General features: G+C 34.7%; 3 protein-coding genes across 5 annotated transcripts; all 3 read left to right on the top strand.

The window, feature by feature from the left end:
- Positions 1-330: 330 nt before the first annotated feature.
- LOC136802387 (neuronal acetylcholine receptor subunit alpha-3-like) lies at positions 331-26790 on the top strand. 3 transcript variants are annotated; one of them, XM_067059125.1, is made up of 9 exons: positions 331-2091; positions 17658-17758; positions 18352-18500; positions 19292-19336; positions 19821-19930; positions 20217-20315; positions 21124-21287; positions 22526-22808; positions 25177-26790. In XM_067059125.1, the coding sequence occupies exons 2-9, from the start codon at positions 17695-17697 to the stop codon at positions 25769-25771; spliced, it is 1509 nt and encodes a 502-aa protein (XP_066915226.1). In that variant the 5' UTR covers positions 331-2091; positions 17658-17694; the 3' UTR covers positions 25772-26790. The 3 variants fall into 3 exon arrangements, with proteins under 3 accessions (XP_066915226.1, XP_066915224.1, XP_066915225.1); XM_067059123.1 differs by lacking the exon at positions 19292-19336 and adding an exon at positions 19160-19204; XM_067059124.1 differs by lacking the exon at positions 19292-19336 and adding an exon at positions 19160-19204 and having other exon boundaries at positions 2030-2077.
- On the top strand, positions 2808-8613 carry LOC136802394 (integumentary mucin C.1-like). Its single transcript, XM_067059132.1, has 3 exons — positions 2808-3520; positions 7406-8012; positions 8310-8613. Exons 1-3 carry the CDS (start codon positions 3419-3421, stop codon positions 8540-8542), a joined length of 942 nt encoding a protein of 313 aa, XP_066915233.1. The 5' UTR covers positions 2808-3418; the 3' UTR covers positions 8543-8613.
- LOC136802288 (transcription factor SPT20 homolog) lies at positions 10894-13669 on the top strand. The gene is made up of 4 exons (XM_067059003.1): positions 10894-10905; positions 11165-11792; positions 11834-12123; positions 12491-13669. The coding sequence occupies exons 1-4, from the start codon at positions 10894-10896 to the stop codon at positions 12578-12580; spliced, it is 1020 nt and encodes a 339-aa protein (XP_066915104.1). The 3' UTR covers positions 12581-13669.
- Positions 26791-27073: the final 283 nt, after the last annotated feature.

Genomic DNA, 27073 nt, shown 5'->3' with positions numbered 1-27073 from the left:
CAACAGGTAAGAATTGTGATTTTGAATGTCTTTTTATTGAACTTGACTGTAAGATGCTTGTAGGGGTAGTATATAGACATCCTGATAACAAAATACAAATTTTCAATGATGAGTTTGAGAAAAGAGTTCTTGAAAGAATAAAAAATGAAGATAAGAAGGTTATTATTATGGGAGATTACAATATAAATTTAATGAACTGTGAATCTCATCGTCACACAAGTAATTTCTTTGACAAGATGGTTTCATTTAATTTTCTTCCATACATAATCCAACCAACTAGATTTAATGGTAACTCTCGCACTCTTATCGACAATATTTTTTATAACGACATTTCCAATGAATGTATCAGTGGTAACTTAATTCCTCATATCACTGATCATTTGCCAAATTTCCTTTTTGTACCTCATTCTGATAATAAAATAACACAAAAATTTAAAAAAATATCAAAAAGAGACTTCTCTGATTTTGATATCTTACGCTTTAGGGAAGATCTTTCAAATATTGACTTCACCAACAAATTCCTTCAGATGGAAGATGCTAACCTAATGTATGAATTTTTTCATAAAGGCATGAATCTTTTATTTGACATACATGCCCCATTTAAACTATTGACGAAAAATCAAAGAAGAAAAGAAAAAAACCCCTGGATGACCAATAAGATTCTTAACAAAATAAATATAAAAGATGCACTATATGGGCAGTTTATGAAAGACAAAGACCAACAAATTTTCAAAGAATATCATGAGATCTTGCGAGAGTTAAACAAAGACATACGTAAAGCAAAATTCATCTACCTCAAAAACAAATTTACACAATCAAAGAATGACATCAAAAAATTTTGGAAAAATATCAACACCTTCCTTGGTAGAAATAAGACCAATCATTACCCAAGAACTATGACTCATCAAGATAAAACATTTACTGACTCTCATCAGATTAGTGAAGCTTTTAATAAATACTTTTCAGAGGTTGCTCCAAATCTTCTCAAAAAAATTCCTAAAAACACAACTCTTAAACACGAAAACTACCTTACTAGGATGCAGTATAACAACTCTAGCTTCTTTTTCCAACGAACCAATAGGTATGAAGTCTTAACGCACCTTAACAACATAAACAGTAATAAAGCCAAGGATATTTATGATTTCCCTACACGGATTATCAAAGGTATTGCTGATCTACTAGCTGATCCTCTTGCTATTATGATAAACAACTCCCTATCCACAGGTGTTTTCCCTGAACTTTTAAAACATGCTAAAGTAACTCCTCTCTTCAAAAGTGGACTTAGAAATGATATAAAAAACTACAGGCCAATATCTGTTCTCCCAATTTTTGACAAGATCTTTGAAAAAATTGTTCATGAAAGAATAACTAAATTTCTCAACAAAAATCACATTATATTCAAAGGACAGTTTGGTTTCCAAAAAGGTAAGTCTACATCTTCTGCAGTTATTCATCTCACTGACATTATAGCTAGGTGCAAAGCTAAAAAAGAAGTTGATGATGTGCAATTTTTTTGGATCTCTGGCAAAAGCTTTTGATACTGTAAATCACAAAATTCTCATTGACAAGCTTGATAGAATAGGTATCAGAGGCCCTGTACTATCCTGGTTTCAAAGCTACTTGACTAAGAGAAAACAAAGTGTCTCCTGTAATCATGTAAAGTCTGAACCCAGGTTCATCTCTCATGGTGTACCTCAAGGCTCAGTTTTAGGCCCCCTCCTGTTCTTGATATATGTCAACGATTTAGCACTAAGTTCGTCTTTCTCACAAACAATGTTTGCTGATGACACATGTCTGTTCATGAGTCATTCAGATCCTGAAATACTTCAAAATCTCGTAAATACAGAACTCAAAAAAGTATCTGACTGGCTTGTTGCAAATCAACTAACTTTAAATATCTCCAAGTCCAACTATATCATCTTTGGTGAAAACAAAACAGCTAACTTTCATGTCTCTATTTCAGGTCAATCTCTAAACAAGGTTAACGAAACAAAATATCTGGGTGTTGTTATTGATCACAAGTTGAACTGGAAAGAACATCTGAAAAGGCTACATACTAGAATCAAGCAAAATACAGGTATATTACGAAAGGTAGGATGGTTCCTTCCACGAGAGAACCTTATATCTCTATACTTCAGCCTTGTTAATTCACACCTAATCTATTGTATTTCTTCCTGGGGCTCTCCTAATACAAATGGTTTAAATATCATTAATGAAACCCTTTCTAAATGCATTAAATATATTGATCATGTATGTCCATCCATTGATAACAATAAATTCAACCCTCTAACTGCTGATAAACTTTTTAAATTGGAATCATGTAAACTTGTCCATCAGTATTTAAATGATAACATCCCTTCAGCTTTAGTTAATCTATTTCAAAGATTTAAATCAGACAGTTTAATATCAAGAAAAAATTCTAAGAATAATGTTGCTACCATCCATTATGATCAATCTTTTCATCCGCTTATGTTTTATGCACCACAATTTTGGAATCAAGGAAAATACTACAAATCTGCAAGTCTTTCCTTTTCAGCTTTTTCATCTTTCATGAAAAAAGAGCTTGGGAAATTGGATTAAATTAGAGTTTTTAATGTATATAATGTATATGTTGTCAATAGGGTTTGTTCTTTATTTTCTCTACATTTATCGCTTATAGTTTTCATGCATCATGTTTTCAATTTTGGTAATCCTTTAATTAAAGTTTAATATTCAAAAAATTTTCTTTCGTTAAAGTGTTTTCTCTTTTATTACACACTACTGTAAATACTTGGTATTTTGCTGACTTTACCCATAGTTTTTAATTTTATTTTGTTGTTGTTTTTTTGTACTAGTCTTGTACTAGGTTTTTAAGACTTAACTGTGAATGACTTAGAAATCCTCATATAGGATATTTTTATTCCCAGACTTGTATTTATATTTAACGTTCGTACTATCATAAAGATAAACAAATTGAAATTGAAAAATTGAATTGAATTTTTCTCCCGCCATCTTGCATCCATCAGTGCAGACCGCGCGGGAAAATTATCAGAAAAATAGACTTGTTTGTAGAGCAAGATATGTTTTTGTGCCCGAGATCCAAAATGTAACCTTGGTAATAACTTTGAGTAAGATCTCAATAGAGGTGAAAGAAGCAGTTATTGAAACGGTGAAAATAGTGAAAAACAGAAGCTGAAAAGGAAGAAACCTGGATGCTGGCAGCTGGTCAGCTGAAGAAACATCAAAGCAGAACGCTGACAGTCTGGTGGTTAATTGGAAAAGATAAGTCGCTCATCTCTAGTTGTGCGAACAAATGAAATGAAATACTTTCCTTCAAATAAAAGAAGTTCAAGCTTCTGCATACATCGATACAAATGGTCAATAAATTTGGGAAAGCCAAATGGCGAGATAAATACTACAAAGTCAAAGGTCGAAAGTAATGAGAAGTTGTAAAAAAGACTTTATGAGATGGGGTATTCTTCCTGGATTCTGTTTCTTCATATTCATGATTTGGATTATGTACTTTTTTCTTATGCCAGAGGTAAAACATTTTATTTCATATTTTCACTTCCTTGTATTCAGACGATCTCAATCGAACGAAATCGACGATCGAACCAGTCGAACCAAATCGAACGCAATCGACCAATTGAAATTCGATTGTCGAACGCAATCGAATCTCAATCGAACGTCAAAATTCTGAGTAATATTCGATTGGTTCGATTGTTGTTCGACTGCATAGACCTTTTTTCAAAGAGGACGTCCTGTTGAATAATTATGTAGTCCAGCCATAAAAACAATGATAGAGCCATGCATAATTACTGTATCATGCATATTGTAATAATTATGCATGGTTTTATCATTGTTTTTCTGCTGGACTACATAATTATTCAACAGGGTGGCCTCTTTGAAAAAAGGTCTATTCGATTGTCGTTCGACTGCGTTCGATTGCGGTTTAATCATCTTTCGACTGCGTTTGATTGCTCTATGCTCTAAAGAAGGCCGATTTTCCATCGTAAATCAAAGAAGAGAAGAGTGTTTGATGCCCTCTGATGTCCTGGAAACATACAATCCACCACTTTCGTCATACTTTCTCGACCATATGGAAAGGATATATATGATTCGTCACGTGACCTTATTCGGCAATTTGTCCTTTGGTCCTTCCGCCCTTATGATAACTCTTGCTTTTCTTATCCCACCCTTACTAGCTTCGGACCAAATCCTTAGGTCACGGTTCAAAACTTCATGTTTTCCCGTGCAAAAAAAAGAAGCGCTTCAATGTTAGCAAAGCAATGCCAATAAGAACGAGAACCATGACGCAACCACCAGCACCGCGCAATCGAACGCAATCAAATCTCAATCGAACGCAATCGAATATCAATTGAATCTGAAAATTGCGGTAATATTCGATTGAGATTTGATTGCATTCGACAATCGAATTTCAATCAGTCGATTGCGTTCGATTTGGTTAGACTGGTTCGATCGTCGGTTCCGTTTGATTGAGATCGTCTGGTTGTATAAAATGCCAACATATATACCTTGCTTTAGTCGTATGGGAGAGGGAGACAGTCTTTTGAATAAATAATTACACCAGCAGAAATTTTGTTAAAATAATAACGTCATAAATTGATCTGTCTTTTACAACACAACTGTTACCTAGGTAAGATAATTTATCCGCATTTGTACTAGAAGTGTAATTTATTATTCAATAGAAGTCTGCAAAGTACCGTAAGTTGGTCTAATGTCGACATCTCCCTTCTAAGCAGTTAGTGCATAGTGGAAGTACTTCGATTTGTGAAGCGTCTTTAGTTACATAGAACAAAAGAAAAGAACAAAAGAATAAAGGAATTACCCATAGTCACCATTTGGCAACCATGGGGAATTGTCTCTACAATATAGAAATCCTGAAATAAGCGCCCTGCTCGAATAAGCGCCCCCCTTTGAATAAGCACCCCCCTCCAGGAAGGGGCGCTTATTCGAATTGGTGGCCTAGGCTAATTTCCGGGATAAGAATTTCTCTTCGGATGATTAACAGTCGAAAAATTTGGAACAAAAATAAAAATCAAGGTCTTTTAGCTTTCTTTTTTTTCTGTTTCTTTTTCTTCAGATTCATTTTTCACTTTTACAAAGCAAATTTTTCTTTTATTCATCCTTTTGTGAAAAATCAACCCTTTGAAACAGTTAAGTTTAAGCAGATTCCAAATTTGTTGATATACGAATTTCTGAAATAAAGAAATAAGCGCCCGCTCGAATAAGCGCCTCGCTTGAATGAGCGCCGCCCTTAGAGCCTGAAAAATTAAATAAGCGCTCGGGCGCTTATTCAAGGATTTACGGTATGTACAAAAATTACCTGTTTTCTCCTTGAAGCTTGAATTATGTTTCTTTTATATTCTGCAATTGCAATAATACCAAATAATACCAATGCATCAACACTTAACACTCTCCAACTTTTAACTGCACTGTTCAAAAGAGATAACATAACCCCCATTTTTAGTAAAAATTTGGAGCTTGTTTCCACTGCCAATTATATCCGGATGCACTTTAGTTACAAAGTTTGTGAAAAAACTTCTGTTGGTTGTTTTGAATAAGTATCACCCTTGTGATCACAAATCTTCAGCTGGACAGTTTGAAATTATGTCATGTTTTTTATGTCGTCACAAGCAAAACATTGAAAGAAAATATGGACATATTATACATCAATTAACGCGATTCTCGATACTGTAAAGTAAAAAAAAAAAAAAAGAACTCACTTGCTTTCGTTTTGAAGCAAAAAACAGTGCGGTTTTGATTGTTTTGGTTGCGTAGCCAAGTTATTGTAACATTTGCCACATTCCTTTAGAGCAAAGCATGTTGCATGGATGTTCTGTTATGAGACCACTCTCCCACTATGTTATGAGACTCTCCCACTCAATACGACCCTGGTCGCCAGCACTGTACAGTTATATCCAATGGATGGATTTGAGTGTCTGTGGGATTTTGGGGCTAGGTTACTGAATTACTGATAGACAAAATATTTTTTTTCCCTCTGACCTTTGATCAAATAAATACCTTAAGGGAAGAAGTTTAAGCGGAAAGAAAATTTGAAATTTCCTGCCAAATTTAAATTATTGTATTCATCTACTCCCAAATGTGGGTTATTTCAGGCCTGAAAGAACAAGGTTTTTTCTTATTTAATAAGGTTCTTTTTGGCCAAAGATATCCTTCATCTGCTACAATTAAATTCCAGCCAAATTTAATTTTTCAAGACATCCACCAAATGAAATTCCTTCAGAAAAAAATTTTTTTTACCATCTACCAAATTAAATTCTCGCCAACATTTCTTCTGTTAAGTTAGTATGCAGTATGCAGTGCCGTTGAGTCTCAACAAGGACAAAATGCTTGCTGCTCTGCCACCCAATCTCCTAAAAAGAAGATAGTTGGGCATGTGTTATATTCTTCATCAGTAATTCCGATCTTGGTATTATCACCAGTTCTAATAAAGAAGGGTGTTAAAATTGGATGTGGCATGTCGACATATATGACTAACTTATGGTACAATCGATAACTTTTTCCAATAGACGATATCGGCTTTCCGAATTCTCCCCGAATGATTACCCATGATGCATTGCGCAAAAATTTCACGGAAAGTCAATATCGTCCGTGAATTTTTTTGCGCAATGCATCATGGGTAATCATTCGGGGAGAATTCGGAAAGCCGATATAGTCTATTGATGACCAATTGAAAAGCTTGCAACATTTTCTCTTCTCGAAAAAAGACATTTAATGTCATCAAACAAGAAATTTGCAAAAGCCGTGATTCAACAATGCCATAGCCTTATGATGAAGCAGCCGGCGAATTGATAACCAATTGATGAATCGGATATTTTAATCTATTAAACATTAGATAATCAGGATTTAAAGGGATTGATAGGCCTGATTACCTGGCCTATCAATTTATTATCGATTGGTTCCAAGATGATTGTTTGATCAAAAATTGATAGGCAATTGATGAAAAATACCAATCGATATATACTTTTGATAATCAAAACAATCAATATCCAGTCCATCGATTCGTCATCGATTAGAAAAAGTTATTGATTGTATCGAGTAGGGGAGTTTAGAAAACGGTGACCTTTCGAAGGACACTATGTCACGTTGAATATGATTAAAAACTCTGTTGACTCTGCAAAGACAATTACTATATATATTTATTAAAGTAAGCAACAAAACATATTTATGGGTAATGCATGAATTTTGAAAAATTAAGTGCGATGGGTTAGTTTTAGGTCTGCTTTCGAGAGGCTCTTGAGGGCTTTACACATTGATTTTTCAAAAGGGATAATCATTTTTTCCTGTTTTATGTGAAGCATCTTAGAATTCTTTGGACTCACCCTAAAGTCTTAGTTTTATTTTTGATTAAAAAGAACCAACTCGCATTCGTTAAATGTAGGGCAATTATGTTCAAGGAATTTACTACTTCTTGGAAAACTCATCAAAACCAGTTGTGATACCCGACCTAAAAACTACATTGAATACACATACGACATCATTTTCGACCACCCCAACTACACCAACAACAATCTTTGCAGCCAAAAGTACAACCACTCCAACCATCACAAAGACGACTACTCCAACGACAACAACCACCACTCCAACTACAACAACGACCATTCCGAGCACAACAACAACCACTCCAACCACGACAACCACCACTCCGACCACAACAACCACCACACCAACCACAACAACCACCACTCCCATCACAACAACCACCACTCCCTTCACAACAACCACCACACCAACCACAACAACCACCACTCCGACCACCACTCCGACCACAACAACAACCACTCCGACCACAACAACAACCACTCCAACTACAACAACCACCACTCCCACCACAACAACAACAACAACGACCACCCCAACTACCACAACGACCACTCCAATCACAACAACGACCACCCCAACTACCACAACGACCACTCCAACCACAACGACTACCACTTCAACCACAACAACCACCACTCCAACCACAACAGCTGGAATATCGCCTAGTAAGTAATAAGATTTCAATATTCTCAAGAGTCTTACAAGTTAGATTTCTACGCTTATTTCTTCTATGTTGAAAGCTAAGCCCTGATGTAAGTTTTAGTTTGTAAAATCATGATATTTTTATTAATTTAGGTTTTTTGCCAAAAATGTTGAAATTTATTCGATGCATAAATCAAGTGATGTTTTTTAAATCATAAGAATTTTACTTCATAAAAGGATTTGCCTGTTTTCTTTGGGACACTTTTTTTTAATTCTATAATTGCAATGGCTAGAATTAACATTTTTTTTCTTCCTTCTAGCTTGTCAAAATTGGGTCAAGGGTGAGAGGCACTGGACAGCAGTCCTCAACACTAAACTTCAGACTTTTATGTTCTATGATAGGAAAAAAGATACATGTTATAGTTTGTGTTTGGGAGTTGTACAACAAGGATACATTGGATGTATTACTCGGCCACCTGAATGCTGGTGTTTTAAAACAACTTCATATATTGATTATTCTATGGGTAATACTATGGATGTTTGTTTCTTCTAATCATGTTAGAAGGAGATGTCGAGATAGATTTTGCATTACATTTTCAATTATCTTCAATCTTCAATCATTTTATACCGCCGCTTTGTAAAAGCTCTGAAAGAAGATACCTTACATAAAGGAAGAAATTTTGGCGAAAATTTTTTATTTGAGTTTTCCTTATTTTAGACAAGCAAAACGCATGTTTGAAGGTCAAATGCATGTGGTCGAGGTGAATGAAAAGGTTAAATTTAAGGAATGCTGGAAATGAATTTAATTTAGTTGATATTTATTTTGACGATGGATTTCGAACAAAAATAAATTACGGTGGGAACTTAATTTGGCAAGCTATTGCCAAATTCACCAAAGTTTTTCTTTTCCGCTCGTTCAATGCGTTTTAAAGGGACATAAAAGTACTGACGAAATTTGTAAACAAACTGTATGCAGCGAGATACAAAATCAAAACAAATATGGCTGATTTTGATTGTTTCAAATGTTTTACAAGTTTGTTTTGGACACGTGATTATAATTGTTCTCTTTAATGATACGTGGTTTGCGCAATGTTTACATTTTACTACTTTTATGTCCCTTCAAAGGCTCAGCTATGCTTTATTTGTAAAATCTAGGGTATATATTTCCATTTTCTATTCCCTATAGGCTATGGACATTAATTTTTAATGACATCATTTGTTAATTGCTGAATAGATTGGTTAATGAGTATATTTATTATGTTAATGTATATAATATGTATATTATTTGTTTACAGTTGATATGTTTTTGTTTAACGATATCAGCCAAATAAACGGCCCCCACCCCGCCTGTTAATTTTTCGGAAATTTTTCAACCCCCCCCCCCCCCCGTTTATTAAATTTTAAGAATATTTTCAGTTGGCATAAAGAAGTCTCCTTATTTTGCTCCAAAAAGCCTGTATTTACCTTATTTTGGGGTTTTCTGAAGTACAATTTCCTACCCCTACCCCCCCCCCCCCCGGCAATTAGGTTCCCCCCCCCGTTTATTAAAATTTCGAAAATTTTCCAACCCCCCCCCCCCCGTTTATTTGGCACCCAAGAGTAAATATTAATTTGAAAGTGATTTGCAAGTGATAGTGTCTCTATATGTATCTAACTTTCAGGGGACGAAAATTTTTTTTTACTTTTTTCCCTTGTTAATTCACTACAAAACCCCTTATTTACATGACACATACTATTGCATTTCGTGTATCTTGGATTATCTAAACGAACATTTAAAAACCACTTTTGAAATATTTTTTCCAATTTTTCTTTATATCCCAGATAAAGCAATGGTTTTAGTATCTTTAGAAATGTATTTTAAATATCTTTCAAAAAAGTATTTCGATCTATGCTCTATTTTATTTTTGAAGTGGTTAGGAGTTCATATATTTTATACATTTGGTATATTGGCTAATTTTGAACGTATTACACGTAAAGCTTTTATGGTAATATGTAATAGTTATCGAACAGTTGCGAATATGAGAAATATTTTACGAGTTCCGAGATTTTTCCGTACGAAAATATACGGAAAATCCGGAACGAGTGAAATATTTCCATATTGTACGAGCATATTACCATAAAAGCTTTACGTTCAATACGTTCAAAATTAGCAAATATAATTGTTTCAACGTTCATCTAACGTTATATGGACGTTATGAACGTTAGATGTTTTTATTTCATCATTTTTTCACCTAAGAAATTCAGTTTTTACTGGTTCTTAGAGTCCATAAGGCTTAAAATGTTCTTAATTTGTTTTTAATGTTTTGGAATGTTTATTTATATTGTTTGTTATTCTTAAAAAATTGTACAATGATTTATAAGATTTAGCTACCTAGAAATTTTAACCCTTAGCTTTTTGTTTTTATAAGAGCCAGTAAAATTTATAATATATTGGTGATTTAATGTAAAGGTTAAATTATATTTTAACTTTATTTCGCTCCGCACGCCCTAACCCCTTCTTAACCAGCATCATCTGAGCAAATCACGCCATATTAGAAGGCGCCGTTCGGCACTTTCTACGATTTGACAAATTCCTAGCTTCCATTGTTCTCGGATAAAAAGAGCCTCTAACCTTCTTTCTGTAATTTGAGCTGTGCAAAATCTAGCCCTACAATTCATATAAAAAGGTTGCAGGATTCTATCTGGATATTTATTGTTTATATAAAGGGACAATTTTATCCAAAATATTTCTTGTTTAGTTAGCCAAGAGTCATGCCAAAATAATGAAATATGAATCTCAATTTATTACCCCTCCGTGCCTATGAAAGTACAATTTAAAATCACGGTTTAAACGATATATTTGACATTGAAAATTAATTTGTACTATAAATATCATTTTTATGACACCTCTAAAATAATGTCATAATGTTCAAAGGTGTGAAAAGTTTAGAACATTTCTATTTCAAGAGATTTTAAAACTCCCCCTCCCCCTCAATGCGAATAAGACTACACTCAGAATTTTAAAATCTAATTAACATCCGTCAATTGTAGGGCAATTATGTTCAAGGAATTTATTACTTATGGAAAACCCCATCAAAAGCGGTTATAACTGCAGACCTCGAAACGACATTGGATACACGCACAACTTCATTTACGACCAGCCCAAATGCACCAACGACTATTACAACAATAATAGCAACCACTCCAACCCCAACCCCAACCACGACAACGACTACTACAACCACAACAACAACCCCCCCAACCACAACAACGACCACCCCGACCACAACAACCACCACTCCCACCACAACAACAACAACTCCAACCACATCAACGACCACCCCTACCACAACAACCACCACGCCAACCACAACAACGACTACCCCAACCACTACAACCACAACAACGACCACGCCAACCACAACAACGACTACCCCAACCACAACAACGACTACCCCAACCACAACAACCAAAACAACGACGACTCCAACCACAACAACGACCACTCCCACCACCACAACGACCACGCCAACTACAACAACAACCACGCCTACCACAACAACGACCACGCCAACCACAACAACGACCACGCCAACTACAACAACAACCACGCCTACCACAACAACGACCACGCCAACCACAACAACGACAACCACAACAACGACGACTCCCACCACAACAACCACCACTCCCACCACAACAACCACCACGCCAACCACAACAACAACCACAACAACGACCACTCCAACCACAAACAACGACCACTCCCACCACAACACCACCACAACAACCACAACAACCACCACGCCAACCAACAACACCACGCCAACCACAACAAACCACACACCAACAACACACACGACCACACAACGACACCCACAACCACAACAACAACTACAACAACGACCACGCCAACCACAACAACGACTACCCCAACCACAACAACAACTACAACAACGACCACTCCCACCACCACAACGACCACGCCAACTACAACAACGACCACTCCAACCACAACAACGACCACTCCCACCACAACAACGACCACTCCCACCACAACAACGACCACTCCAACCACAACAACGACCACGACAACTACAACAACTACAACGACTACCCCAACCACAACAACGACTACAGCTGCAATATCGCCTAGTAAGTATAAACATATGATATTTCAAGAGCTTTAGACTTTAGAAACTGTAACCTTTTGGTTCACGATCGATAAAAAATATAACTGTAGCAGTCTCCATTTTTAAGACAATTTTTTTCTAAATAAAATCTATTTTGATATCTTTTTATTCTAATGCACTATAATAAGAATGACAGTCAAAAGGTCAAACACCCCATGAGGCAAAAAAGAACACAAGCAAGAAACCAACCTATGCAAGGGTGATGTTGTATCAGAATTTTTCTTTTCCTATTTGGACCGCCTTAACCGGGTTATAAGATGCTATAAGATGCTCCAACTAACTTATTCTAACAACGACCACGACATTTAACTTTCTTTTCTCTTTTCTAGCTTGTCGAAAATGGCTCAAGGGTGGGAGGCACTGGACAGTACTCCTCCGCAATGAACCTCAGACTTTTATGTACTATACTTGGAGAATAGAAACGTGTTATACTTTGTGTTTGGGAATTATACAACAAGGACCTTATATTGGATTAATTACTCGGCCACCTGAATGCTGGTGTTTTAAAACAACTTCATATGTTGATTATTCTCACAGTAATAATGATATATGTTTCTTCTAATCATGTTAGAAGGAGATGTCGAGATAGATTTTGCATTACATTTTTAATTATCATTGCGTACCGCCGCTTAGTAAAATCTCTGAAAGAAGATACCTTACATAAAAGAAGAAATTTAGCGAAAGTTTAAAATTTGATGTGTTTTCAAGAAATTCTGGTACAAAAATTTTGTAAGAAAAGGCATATTTTAAGGCCTGAAATACTGAAATATTTTAAGAAATATTTTAAAAAAGTTGGAAATACACATTTTTTATAAGCAACACCATTTTTTGGTATAGGGCTTAGAGGTGCTAAGGAATTTAACGGATTTCACCTATAAATTGCATATGGATTTTGAGCCAAAAAAACTTAGCTCTAGTTAAGACGGCCCACTATTCGCACTGCCTATTCTAATTGTGGATTAAAGTTGGCAGAAAGTTGGCTGTCTAAAGTCAATGCATTGCCATCTTTTGACGTCTTTTGACGTCTTTTGATGTCTTCTTTCAATCTTTTCCAAGCAAAGGTTTTAACTTCCAACTTTGTGCCTACTTACTCTAACAATTAGAATAGGCTGGGCAGAAAGTTGAGCGTCTAAACTAGAGCTTAGCAAATTCAACATTGGTATGCACATACTATAATGTCGAAAAGAGCTCATTTTTAGGTAATTTTGGTTGCTTTCCCGGTTCATGCTCAGTTTTAGGGCTAGGCTGCTAAGCTCTAGTTTAGACGGCCCACTTTTTGCCTTGCTTATTCTTATTGTAAATCACATTGATCATAAAGTTTGCTGTTTAAAGTCAATGCATTGCCCTCTTTTGACGTCAAAGCAATGTCTTTTTAAGATTAATACTCAAAATAAAAAATTAAGAATATCCGAAGTTTTTGATTGATCAAAGATTTTGGATGTTCTTATAAAAAAACGTGTATTTCGTCCAGTTTTATCTGAACCGTCAATGGCTTTTAAGTACGAACCGTTTCCTTTGTCATCATAAACAATGAAATTTTTAAAATCCTTGTTAAAAAGCATTCAATAGATAAAACTTGATGGATTAAAAATTGGAACGAACAAAAATTTAAATTATGACCCAATTTTCAGTCATTTTCAATTAACTTAGTAACAAAAAGGTCAACCTTAAATTTTCTTTTGAACTAACATTAGTAAGGCCGACAATAAATGGGCAATAGAATAGACTATGAAACTATGAATTTGAGTATACTTTGAATCTATACAAAATATTATTAAATATTTCATGTTATTTTTTATATAATATTCCAGTATTATATTATTGGTTTAATACTATTGATATTGAATTTTGTTTAAAAATAATCAAAAATTATTTCTAACATGTCATAACAAACTTCTGAAGTTAGGATAGAAATTTTTTGATAAGTTGAGTGAGTTGAGTGGGTGCTGCTTCATATTTTTTGGTTTACACGGGGGGGGAGGTACTCAGGCAAAAATGGGTGCTGGGGTATGTGCGGACGGTAAGGGTCGGTTTTGTCAACTTTCAAAGTCTCTCTAAGGGTAAAGCAAAAATCCGAACATTTTAAATTAGTCTCTCTAAGGGTCAGAAAATTCACGATTTTTAGGAAATTTTTTTTATTTCGAGAAAAAAAATAAAAATTCTCTCTAAGGGTAGGACATTTTTCGAAAATCGAAAAAAAAAATCAGCTATACGTATCTAGTTTTATTTGGTTCTTGAGGTTCACTCTATTTTTTAGTAAAATCCTTTTGCCCTTAATTAAAGTTGAAAAGCCCTAAAATTTGGCATTATGAAAAAAATTAACTTTGGTAGAAGGGGGTTATTAGATGATTTTTTTTAATTCTGATTTTATAAGCCCGTTTGTTTGATCTCAAAATTTTGAAAATTAGCTGGCTCTTAATAAATTTTTCTACCTTTACTATTTCCTAACCAAAAACCACATTCTTTTTTTCTAAATTAACTTTTATTTTAGGAAAATTATTTAAGGTTTACGATATCACGTAATAAGAAGTTATCCTAAGGCGCCATACGATTTTTTGAAGGAGTCGAAATTTTAGTAATAGTATAAAAATTTTATTGAAAATTTTCTTATGTGTTTTCAATAGTTTTAATTAAAACGTAAGTCTTTACAAAATTTACATTTCAAGTCTAAGTTTATTATCTTACCGAAAAGGCCTAAATTTCACAGGCCTAAGAACTTCCCAGCTGGCACACAACGTTTTTTTGACGTTTATCTAACGTTCACAACGTCCATATAACGTTAGTTAAACGTTGAAACAACGTTGTGTGTCAGCTGAGTTCAATACTAGAGATCATTTTGAAGAAATTTGAATCCATTTAGCACTCTGGGTGTAGTAAGGTTTATAGCCATATGTTTTTGAGAATTTAATTTTCGGTTTTTTGTTTGTTGTCGATTATTTATCATATGGGAAATCATTTGAATATTTGCTTTTATTGTTTTACGAAGTATGTAAAAAATTTTTTTGAAATTCTGAATCATCGAGTTGGGATGTTGCGTGGTGGTGCTTTAATAACCAGATCTTTTCAAACGTGATCATTTCACTATTATTATACACGCCTGTCTCACAGCCCCGGTGGAACTTTTTTTCTCGGTGGGGATGAAAATTTCTATTGAAGTTCTAATGGGGATAGAAATTATATTGTTCTAAGGTTAAAAATTCCAGCTGGGATGGTTTTGTAGTGCCAGTTTTAAACATTGAATTTCGAATGGGGATGAAATCAAAGTAAATTTCCCATTAGGGCTGAAATTTCAGGGTATTTTCCCACGGGGACGCAATTTTTGCCAAATTTTCCAGTGGGACTGGGGTCACAGGAGGTCTGTAACATAAGACTTCGATGGCAAAAATGTTAAGAATAAGTTAAGAGCATTTTAAGGCTTCGCTAGACTGGAGTCGTTTATAATGCATGTAATACTAATAATATAATAAAGAGTTGACACAATATCTTTGTTTCAAACTCAGAGTTTCATGGTGCACAGGCACCAATCTTCAGTGAAATGAGATAACGTTAGAAAATAAAATACAATATGTTGTCTTCAAAAAATATTTATGACGTCACATTTGAACGTCATCAGGTGGTTCAAAGATATCAAGCTGAAATTTTCTTCTGTGTCTACATTTGGCAATAATTTCTGATCTCTTATTCAGTAAGTTCTAATAAGGATTAATACTAATAATAATAATGATACGGGATTCAGTTTGTATAAACGACTGGAAGAATCCGGTGTTCCAGCCTTATAGATACCGGGCCTAGCTACGCAGAAACTTGCGTAGCGAGAAAACAATTTATCAAGCAACAACAAACTCTCAAAATAAAATCAACTCAAATGAAAAACTTTTAACACACAAATCCACACACATTTTATTTTCAAGAATTTTTTTCGAGCGGGAAAAAAATTTAATTGCGATATTGACACTTTTTTTTTGTTTGGAGTTAGTGCACAAAGGTTTCTAGACGACTAAAATTTACTTTTTGCTTTATTTCTAATATGTCTTAATTAGTCGTCTAGCTTGCTAGACTAAGGCTTCGCGGACTCTAAAACACCTAATTTCTAAGCAAAATGGACAAAAATACTCACAAAATGGCGAAAATAAGAACATGTTTAGAACATTTTTAGGCTTAAAACTCAAAAAATTAAGAACATCCGAAGGCTTCAAAAATTCTGAATGTTCTTGTAAGAAAAACTTGTACTGAATTCATGGCTTCGTTTTGTATGTTTTTTCTCATTACTGTGATAATTGCTGCCCCAGTAAAGTGAATTTTTTTATTTTGTACATCTCACTTCCATGCAGTCGTAAGGCCAGTAAATATTGAAAAAGCTTATGATTTATCCTCAAATTTGATTGCTTTTGTCTGCCAATATCAAATTTCATATTTTTCCTGTGCTTTTTAAAATAATATAAGAATTTAACTAATCCTTTCTAACTTTTGGGAAAATTTCTGAATTGATTTTAAAGTTAACAGGCTTTACTTTCAATAAATGCGGGCGAAATTCATTAATCAACAACGGAAAGTTTGAATCCAAAATTGAAGATCCGGCTCTAAACTAGGCTGTACCACACCGCTCACGGGCGTTTTTTATATTTTGAAAAAAAACTTACCACGTTTTCTTTTCAATTCAAAAAGAGTTTGGTACAGGCTAGCTTTAAACTGGCGAATAGATTATTCTCATCCAGTATAATATTATAAGAGCTTAAATTTTCGTCATTATGAGGAAAAATTTTGAGCATGTGAAAAAAAGTAATTTGTCTAGGGTGAATATTTTACTTCGGTTATAGGATGAAAAAATTATTTCAACATCTTCATTTTTGGCGAATAATATAGGAGACAGTAGCCAATTTCCATTTTATCTAAGAATACCTAAATTAGTGATTTATTTTGGAATATTTTTGAGAAAAAATATTAAATTTTGACGAGAACTTATAGGCATTTAAGTTCTGGTGAGAATTAAAATTTGTAGAATTTTTTGAAAATTTGCTCAAATCATCTCTCGCCAAAATAAGGTTTAAATTTTTTTATTTTTGTATTCTTTGGCTATTATCATATATTTTGGCACACCACCTTCTTTTTCAAAAAAAACTCAAAAAATTCATGTATTTTTTCTAAATCAAAAGTTTCCTTTTTACACTACACGAAACCATTTTTTATTTTTAAAGAATCACCCTCGATTTGTTTATATGTAAAATGTCGGATATGCCTGGTAAGGGTCCTGTTATTTTTAGTAATACAATTATTTTGAATCATTGATAAAATACATGTTACATTTCCTGGGATGTTATATTATTTCGTGGATATCTACTTTTCAATTGAAAAATAAAACTGAAAAATCTGATGCTTCACTTTAGAATGAAATTAGAAATTGATTTAGAATGAAGAGGGAATAAAAAGTTTATATCAAATTCAAAGGTGTTTATATTTAAAATTTAGCTAACTATTTTGAATTTCTTTTTTTTCTAGAAAATTTGAAAATCTAATTTTGGAAGATTTGCTGGTAATGATGACGAAACAAACTATTTTGCTATGTTTAATTTTGATGATCTGTTTGATGCTATGTGCAGGTATCAAAAATTCCATTTCTCCCTTTAGTGATATTAAGATAAAAGATTATATCGTAGACTTATGTTAAGGCTTTACCTGAACTGAAGTCCATTCCCTTTAACCTGAGATCAGATTGTGAATGTTTTCTATGCACGCCACGCTGAAGCTCTAAAGAGACGGGATGAGCTGGAGTTTTTACAAGATACTTCACTAATTGGTCATTTAAAGTGATAGAGATGACGCGTTCTTTCGAAAAAGTAATAAGATTCTTTTATTACATCTTAACGACCAACCAAATCAAATAAGAGCTTATAAAAACTCCAGCTTGTCCCAAAGAGACGGGTGGAAATATAACAATATGACGAATATGCTATCTCAAAATCGTTAGGACCGGGCTCTAAAAGGTCTAAAAGGACTGGGAATAACAACAAAGTTGCGTGATTTTGTTTATGAATAGGGTGCCGTATCAGAAAAATTTATCTTTTATCCTTTTAGAGTACCATATCAAACTTTATGGACTGCTGATTATTTTGGAAATAGACTTTAATATTAACGGGAAAAGATGCCCATGGAATTCGTCGGTCTAAACTATAGAGCTTTTTTTCTTTTTCAGCTCAACCAACGCCACCGGCTACATCCAGTGAAGGACGATTATTGAAATTCATTTTCCAAGATTACAATCCGAACGCAAGACCAGTGGTTCGACCAACTGATAGTGTCAGTCTGAAGTATGACATCGCCCTCAAACAGATCTTGGAAATTGTAAGTTCAGGGTACTATTTCAATATTTGAATTTTCCTAAAAATCATTCCGAGTTTAGTAATACTTCAACCCCTAATCCACTTGTATTGCAAAACTTCGAGGGCTCTTTTTACGTGTTTTTATATTTTTTGTTAAGTAAATTTTGACTCATAAGTAGGGAGAAAATTATTTGGTAAATCTGAGTAATTTAGAACATTTGTTTGGATGTGCATACATTTGACACTCTACTGATATTCGATTTTCAAAGGGGAATTCGATTTCTCAACGAATAAGGGAGCGTATCAACTAGTAAAACTTTGTTTCTGAGAGTTTATCATTGACTACGACTTTCAGAGTAATCGAATAATGTAGCGTATCGAACAGTGCCGTAGCAACTGGGGGGGGGGGGCAAGGAGTGCATTTTCAAGCAATCTAGAGCTCAAATTTTCAAAATTCCCCCCTCGGACCAAACCATGGTTGGCCCTCGCAGTGTCACTAAACTTCAGCCCCCCCCCCAATATAAAAATGCTTCCTACGGCACTGTCGAATGGAGAGTTTATTGGTGACGAACATTTTTGAAATTATCGAATAATGGAGCGTATCGAATAGTAGAACGTCGAATTAGAGAGCGTCACTTGTATAACCTTTTTAAGTCTCGTGTCCTTATATTTTTGCCTTAGAACGAAAGGGAACAAGTGATTACTACAAATGTTTGGATTCGACATGTAAGTCCGCATATGCACATACACGACCACACTATGTACAAAGCTTTTTAATTAGCACTTGCACTTTCGTTTTCTTTAACCACTTAGGATGAAAAATTGCAAGTTGTTACCTTTAATTTCTGGGTCAGACAAGTAAGTTTATATGTAGTGGTTCTTGTTTTTTTCTCTTCAGATGTTTTAGCCAAATTATCTTGTCATAAATACCCTTTCACTTGTAATTCAGAATGAATTTTGTTTCCATAATATCAAAATTTATTTGCATGCACTCAGAAAAGCGAACGTCAATATAATAAGCATTCCAACGACTTCCGGCATTTGACGTCCGAGTCGCAAGGTTCTGAAAACGTTTTCCAAATCGACGACATGAGATTAACCTGCAATCGTGGTCAAAACTGGACAAACAGTTCGCTGTCCAGAATTGATCGTAGTCAAAACTGTTGGTCTGAGGACCCTTTTCCACCCCCCTCCCTATCCCCCAAAAATCAATGTTGAAGTTGAATTTTTGCACGTTCACAAGACTCACCATCAACATTGGTATTGGGGGAGGGGGTGGAAAAACAGTTCTGTCCAGGATTGTATCTCTCATTTCATATATGTTTTTACTATTCCTTTCCAGTATTGGACGGACCCTTTACTAAGATGGAATCCCTCGGATTGGAACGGAACAGCTTACGTCGCAGTCAGCCCAGATACCATTTGGAAGCCAGATATTACCCTCTATAATAAGTAAGACTTTCCTTTGCAATTTTTGATCGTGTCTGCCGTTAGCACTGAGTAATCAAAGATTAAATGTCATGTAACAAGCACATAAAAATTTCGAGTTAAAGCGTAAAATTTGGCTTCAGACTTTAATTTTGCAACCTGTGTATTGCCTTAAACTTTTGTGGTAAAACTTTTTTTTTCAATCAAAGTAAGTCAAAGTTCAATTCAATCCACCGTTTTTCGATATTTTTATACTTCAATGTTATTATGATTTTCTGAATTAACAAGCGGACTTTTCTCTCATTTTTAGTGCTGAGCGTGAATTTCAGGGCTTTGATGCGTTTGGGAAAACTCGTGTTACAATTTATAGTGATGGCTCTTGTGTCTGGCTTCTTCCAATTATCTTAAGGTAAAAAAATTATTAGTTTTGAATTTTAAAGGTCTTCCCGTTTCATATCTGACACATATTTCAAATTAGGACAGTGTCTGCCTATTGTTATTATTATGCTGATACAAGCAAGAAAATGTAATGGTAGTAATTTTTAATTTTGTGATTTTTTAATGTTGTAAATTGAAATTCGTTTTGAATTTTTTTTACTATACTTGTGATCATGGTGCAAAGAAGACACCGAAACGTCAAATAATGAATAAAATTAAATTTTTAGTTTTCACTTTTTTTATCAAGAAAATGTTTATTCTTTCTCTTTCTGACCAATCTTGCTCCGTGTCAATACAATATCAAAAAGCTTGTATAAATTAAAATTGTTGAGTAAGCAAATGATATCAACCTTATTTAAAAACAAAACCTTTTCTGTCTAATTTTATTCCGAGGAAATGTGAACCATTGCTTGTTTTTTATTGAGAAAAAGATTCTACCTCCGTGTTCCTTTCGATATGATTTGGGAAAAAACATTACACTATACGTTTTTTTTATAAGAACATCCAGAATTTTTGAAGCCTTCCGATGTTCTTAACTTTTTCTGTTTTAGGACTAAAAATGTTCTTATTTTCACCGTTTTCTGAGTATTTTTGTCCATTTACCTAAGAATGTGTTTTAGATTCCGCGAAGCCTTAAAATGTTCTTAACTTGTTCTTAGTATTTTGGCCATCGAAGCCTTATATAGTTGGTTCTCATAAAAAAAACGTGCAGGGGTAGAGAAAGTTACTAATTAAAGGCTCCAACCCAAATTTATTGATTTTTCCTTTTCTTTGAATAGGAGTCAATGTAAAATGAACCTGCTCTACTTCCCATTTGATGAACAATATTGTCCACTGGTATTTGGTTCATGGGCGTATGATGGTGGCGCCCTCAATTTAACAAATCGCAGCCCTGAAGGTGATTTGTCATCTTTCAGTGAGAGTGGAGAATTCAATATAGGACGTAAGAAAATTTTTCAGCACTTATTTCTCACTTATCAAATAAAGGTGTTGATTCCAGGGATATGTTATAGCGGAGCTGGATGAAGGACGAGAATTCCTTAGCGGGTTGCTTCTTTGTCTTTTCTATTGTAAACTGTTGATAATAGAAATCCATCTCTGTCTCCTTGAGTGTTCTGTTTTTATAAGAAAAATGAAGCAGACAAAGTATTCGTGCAGTACGTTTGCACATATTTTGCTATGATGTTCCCGCTTTCCATCAAAATAATATTTGTAGAAGATACCCCAAAAGCTTCCTTGTAAATGAAATCTATTTTTATCAGCGTGTGTTATGAATTTGAGAAGCTTTCATGATTTCTCTTTAAAAATTTCGGATGTAAATATTTTGACAAATATTGTTTCAATTGACTTGAAATTTTTTCCATAATCAGACCGACTTGCTATCTGAAAATATCAGTTAGAAAGTGAGGCATCCTGCGGTGTAGCGCGGTATTTCAAATGAAAAAGTACTATTTATAATCTTGCAGAAGAAATTTCTTATAACTTTCATTTTTTTAAATTGTCCTTCACCAATGTTTTACAGACCATCTTGATAATTAAAAGTTTTTAATCGTGGACGATAAATGCAGCAGCAGAATCACTGGCTAAGAGGAAATCCAAATTTCACGAGTTTGTAATTAAAAAAGTTAAATTTCATATCAAATTTTGATGTCAGGGACAGAGATAGAACAAGGCTTTTTTAAATGTGCGTTATCCAGCTCCGCTATAACATATCCCTGTTGATTCTCACCAATACAAACTCGAACGGAAAAACTAATTTAATCGAAATACAGAGATATTCGAATAAGTATCACATTCTCAGCCCACAGGGGGGGGGCACTCGGTTTCTAAACGACGGTTTGTGCCACCAAAAAAACATGACCTTCGAAATTGGACCCTCACAGTGCAGCTCTTGAGCAGTGAAAAGATACACTTACAGGGCATTTTACCGAGAGTTTCTTGCCCTTACCGTGTAGTTGATTGCATATCTTATTTTGCTGAAGCCACCTGAAAATGAGTCTGAGGTGTTGATACATTGTGCAAAACAAATCAAAATGGGTGCGAGTCAAAACTATAAAGATACATCAGATTTTTATTGAAGTGTCGAAGATATTCTGTTGTATCTAAAGAAAATGGTTATTTAGACGCCAATGAAAAATATTAATAAAAGATGTAACACACAATCTTTATTCTTCATTTCAGCTATGAAAGCGGTCAAGCATACCACACTTTATGGTTGCTGTCCAAACCCATACTACACTATCGAATACACTGTACACATGATTCGACGTGCAAAATTTTATCTCTTTAATCTTGTGATACCTGGTGTACTGATTGCACTGCTAACCATCTTTTCCTTCTTTTTACCTCCCTTATGTGGTGAACGAACTGGACTCATCATCACCAATTTCTTATCACTTTCCGTGTATATTTTGATGGTTTCAGATAATGTGCCGCCAAGTTCCAATATACCTCTGCTTGTTGAGTAAGTATTAGCCAGTACCTCACCAAAAACCGAGATTTTTCATTCCGTGTAGAAAAAGCCAAAACGTCTAGTACCTTGTCGGGGAAAACTTCGGAAAAGTGATAGTCTAGCAAGCTAGACGACTAATTTATACATAGTAGAAATAAAGCAAAAAGTAATGAATGGAACAATTTTAGTTGTCTAGAAACCTTTGTGCAATAACTCCAAACAAAAGAAAAGTGTCAATATTGCAATTATAATTTTTTCCTGCTCAAAATAATTCTTGAGAAAAAAGAATATGTGTGGATTTGTGTATTGAAAGTTTTTCATTTGAGTTGATTTCGTTTTGAGAGTTTGTTGTTGCTTGATCAATTGTTTTCTCGCTACGCAAGTTTCTGCGTAGCTAGCCCCTGTATCTATAAGGCCGGAACACCGGATTCTTCCAGTCGTTTATAAAAACTAAATCCCGTATTATTATTATTATTAGTATTGGTATTATTAGTATTACACGCATTATAAACGACTCCAGTCTAGAAAAGTGACGAAATTTTGGCCAAGTGACAAATATTTTTCGCCGACGAAAATTTTCCCCGGCCTTAATGCGTTTACCAACTAGCAGCAAAGGACAAATATTTTTCCCCGACGAAAATTTTCAAGGTAAGGTATAGGCTAAGTTATTATCAAAATGTGTATCCAATGCAATGTCTGACCACGCTCTAAGGATATTCTTAGTTTTTGGGAACCCTCTTTGCTTTCACTATTATAAAATAAAGAAAGTTCATTTAGGCTGCCCTCTTATTTTGAGCCTATTGAAATTTTATGGAGATCTCTGAAATATTGTGGACAGAGACCTTACTCCGAATAAACAGAACAGCATTATATCAGTGAAGATAGAGAGTTCTATCACCATCCTGCCTGTAGGTGATTTGACATTCGAACACGAACTATTGCAGCCTAAAGGGCTACTTAGACTACACAATATATTGTCGAGCAATATTCAACAATATGGTTTGCGGACCGTAATGTACGAAGTAAACAAAGGGTATCCTATTATAAAAAGGAATTTTCTTTCTGTAGACAATCCCCCTATATTGTTGGAATATTGCAAATGGAGCTGACAAAATATTGCAGACACCATTTCAATGTGTTGCCAGCATTCAGCAATATATCGCCACTATATTACCTGACAATATATTGTCATGGAGGTATAAAGAAACAGGAGAAGCATGCTATTGTAACCATGCTCGCCCTACGATTAAAAAAATTACGAGGTATGCATGCTCATAATCTCATATATCGTGCATTTTTAATGAGCTCTTTTGTTGATAGGTGAAATCTTATTGGCTAACTTAAGTGTTGGAAATAAGATGAGACGAGATTCATTGTTTCTGACATTGGTGTAAGAAAATATTTGGACTAAAAAAGGGCCTGTAAACTTTGCAATCCTTCATCAAATGACAAGATTTTTCGATCAACATTTTCTTCAAGGTGAACCTTATTGCTTAATACTTTCCTCCAAAATTCTCCAGCGACTTTTTGTCTACAAATTGGGTCTGAAATTGTGTGTGCTTATAAAGAACTTTTTATTTTCTGGCTAGAGAAAATATCTTTTCAAAACAAAATTTAATGGATGCCAAAATTGAACGCAAATTTATTTCGTGGAGCTAACTTTTATTTTATTCTCGTATATTAGAAGGCTAGAAATCTTCGATGCTGATAGTAAGAATGTTCAGAACATCCTTGAGTTCTACTAAAAAGTCGTATTTCGTCGGGTGAGCCTAGAATTTCTTTTAATTTATTACATAAAAGAAATCAAAAGACTTTAACGACCAATTACCGACAAATTCATCTCCTGTCTTTCTTTATACCTCTATGATATTGTGTAGTGTATGTAGCCCTTAAATTGTGCTCGAAGCCTTTAAATTACCAATCGGCAGAATATTAGGAACCCAGCTGGCACACAACGTTGTTTCAACGTTCATCTAACGGTATATGGGCGTTGTGAACGTTAGATAAACGTCGAAAAAACGTTGTGTCCCAGCTTTTGAGACTGAGGTGATCACGTTATCCAGTTCAATGTATACCAAAGTTTCCGATCGTTCTACATTTTGAATTTTGAGCTTTACTAAGATCATAAGAAAATCAGTACCTTATCGGCCAAAACGTAGTCGGCCTTAATTTTAGTCGGCCTTAATTATTAGTCGGCCCTAATTTTAGTCACCTCGTCAAAATTTAGCCACTAAGGGCCGACTAATAATTAAGTTTTGGCCATTCCTAAATTTTTAGTCGGCCCTAATTTTAGTCACCAAGCCAAAATTTAGTCACTTAGGGCCGACTAAGTTTTGGCCGATAAGGTGATAGGAATAACTCTTGCTTGTTTCTGTTTTAGATTCTACACTATCCTGATCTCAGAGATCGGTATCGCTCTCATCCTAAATTGCATGATCATTCCACTAGCAGCACGCAACACTCCCATGCCTTACATCATCAAGAAAATATTCCTCCAAAAACTTGCTTACGTCACCTTATGCCGCCGCCCTGATGACGTCAGGATAGATAAAATACAGAACGAAAACAATGAAGATAAACTATTCAATAATGGTTACTTGAATAGCACATTTAATGAGAATATCATCTTTGCAAACAACAAACATGTTGTTACCAGTAATGGCAAAATAATGACAGGCGACCATAAACAAAATGGTAACCATGGCTACCATAACCTGATGAATAACGCTGCTCCTATGTTACGCGAACGGCGTGTGATTAAAGTTGCCTCGGCGGACGAACCACTGTATGAAATGTCAGATAAGCTTTCGGCGATACATGACATCATGAAAGATGACGTTTCGGAAAAGAAAAACAGTTCAGATTGGGAACAGCTGACATTGGTCTTGGATCGTTTTTTCTTCGCCATCTTCTTTGTCACCATTTTTGTGAGTGTTGGAGCTATTCTAGGGAAAGCACCTAAAATCACAATGTAAAAATGATGGTTGGAATTCAATGTGGAGGGATGGCCAAGTGATCAAAGGTGTCAGCGTTACGAACAAGGGATTTCTTCGTTCGAATCTTCGCTCCTTCAAATGTTTCGTTCAGTTTATAGATAGCTAAACCGCCTTGGCCTTCATGAAAACAATCGAAAGACTTTCTAGATATCCTGGATTAAACTGGTCTATCTACGTAAAATATCGACTCTATCTATCTAATGTTTGTGGGCTTGGAGTATTTTTCTAACTGTATTTAAGTATCGGTCGAAACCACTCTACAAAATTTTTCACATCTTGTTTTTAATAAACTGGTCAATGACATAAAAAGAGACATTAATTATGTTTATTTTCAAACCTGGAGTCTAGATACCTTATGGTCATAATGGAATCAAAAGTGATTACTTAAATTACTGGACACAGATTCCACGGTCATTATTTAGCGGAAAAAGACCAGAAGTCCGGCTAAATGAGCTTTAAAGTCAACGCAAGCTGTTTTCCGTGCCTCTGGAAAAACACTTTTCAATCATAAGCTGGTTTTCCTGAAAAGGGCAGTGGAAACATCCTGGAAAATTGATTGGTCATTATCTTAAACGATAACAAAACCTTATTATCTGATTGGCTCAAATGCCCCTCAAATGAATGTAACAAAGTTTAGTGGTGGCAATAATCAACCCATGACAGTTAGATATGTCTTAACCTTTCCAGCGCGCTGTTTTTTATATTTTCACGCTGTCTGCGCGCAACTTTTTTTGAGAAAACGCGGGGTTTGGGAAATTTGCCATAACTCAAGAACTAGAAATCTTTTGGCAAAAAGTAAACTATCAATGAAAAGCTAATTAAGTTTTGCAGCTTTTAGGCTGGGTACGAGTTCAATTAAAGTAATCTAACTTAAATGGTAGCTTTACATACACCAATGCTTTTTTCCTCATTTTTCGACAATGTCACTTTTTTGGCATTTTTCACTTTCTATGCAAAAAAAAGTGGGGGAAAGTTAATTATTAAATTTTTCTTTACTATTTTATCAATATTTACTTACTCATGAAGCCATATACCAAATATTAGCATCCAAAAACAATTCTACTGGTCACAAGGGCTTTTCAAACATTGTTCACTTTTCTCCAAAATCAGTGTTTTTCCGTCTGCCATTTTGAATCAGTGTTTTTATTTGAAAAGTGCTGAGTCACACCGTGATCATAACATTACATCATTATATATCAACGGAAAGCTTAGACTCTCTACTTTCTTTTTCTTTATTTTTCAACGATCAGAAAGCAAGCCAATTAAAGATATTGCGCGAGA

The sequence above is a fragment of the Clytia hemisphaerica genome, unplaced genomic scaffold, assembly GCF_902728285.1.
Source record: "Clytia hemisphaerica strain Z4C2 unplaced genomic scaffold, Clytia hemisphaerica genome assembly, whole genome shotgun sequence".
Classification (NCBI taxonomy): Eukaryota; Metazoa; Cnidaria; class Hydrozoa; order Leptothecata; family Clytiidae; genus Clytia; species Clytia hemisphaerica.
This window is presented reverse-complemented; position numbering and strand designations above follow the sequence as displayed.

Bases quoted from the DNA above. Each gene is read 5' to 3' on its own strand.
- LOC136802288 (XM_067059003.1), top strand. The intron at 11,793-11,833 runs GCCAACCACAAC...CACACACGACCA, and splicing joins ACGCCAACCAACAACACCAC to CACAACGACACCCACAACCA. The intron at 12,124-12,490 runs GTAAGTATAAAC...TCTCTTTTCTAG, and splicing joins TACAGCTGCAATATCGCCTA to CTTGTCGAAAATGGCTCAAG.
- LOC136802394 (XM_067059132.1), top strand. From the start codon at position 3,419: ATGAGAAGTTGTAAAAAAGACTTTATGAGATGGGGTATTCTTCCTGGA. The intron at 3,521-7,405 runs GTAAAACATTTT...CGTTAAATGTAG, and splicing joins ACTTTTTTCTTATGCCAGAG to GGCAATTATGTTCAAGGAAT. The intron at 8,013-8,309 runs GTAAGTAATAAG...TCTTCCTTCTAG, and splicing joins AACAGCTGGAATATCGCCTA to CTTGTCAAAATTGGGTCAAG.
- LOC136802387 (XM_067059125.1), top strand. From the start codon at position 17,695: ATGATGACGAAACAAACTATTTTGCTATGTTTAATTTTGATGATCTGT. The intron at 18,501-19,291 runs GTAAGTTCAGGG...TTAACCACTTAG, and splicing joins TCAAACAGATCTTGGAAATT to GATGAAAAATTGCAAGTTGT. The intron at 19,337-19,820 runs GTAAGTTTATAT...ATTCCTTTCCAG, and splicing joins TTAATTTCTGGGTCAGACAA to TATTGGACGGACCCTTTACT.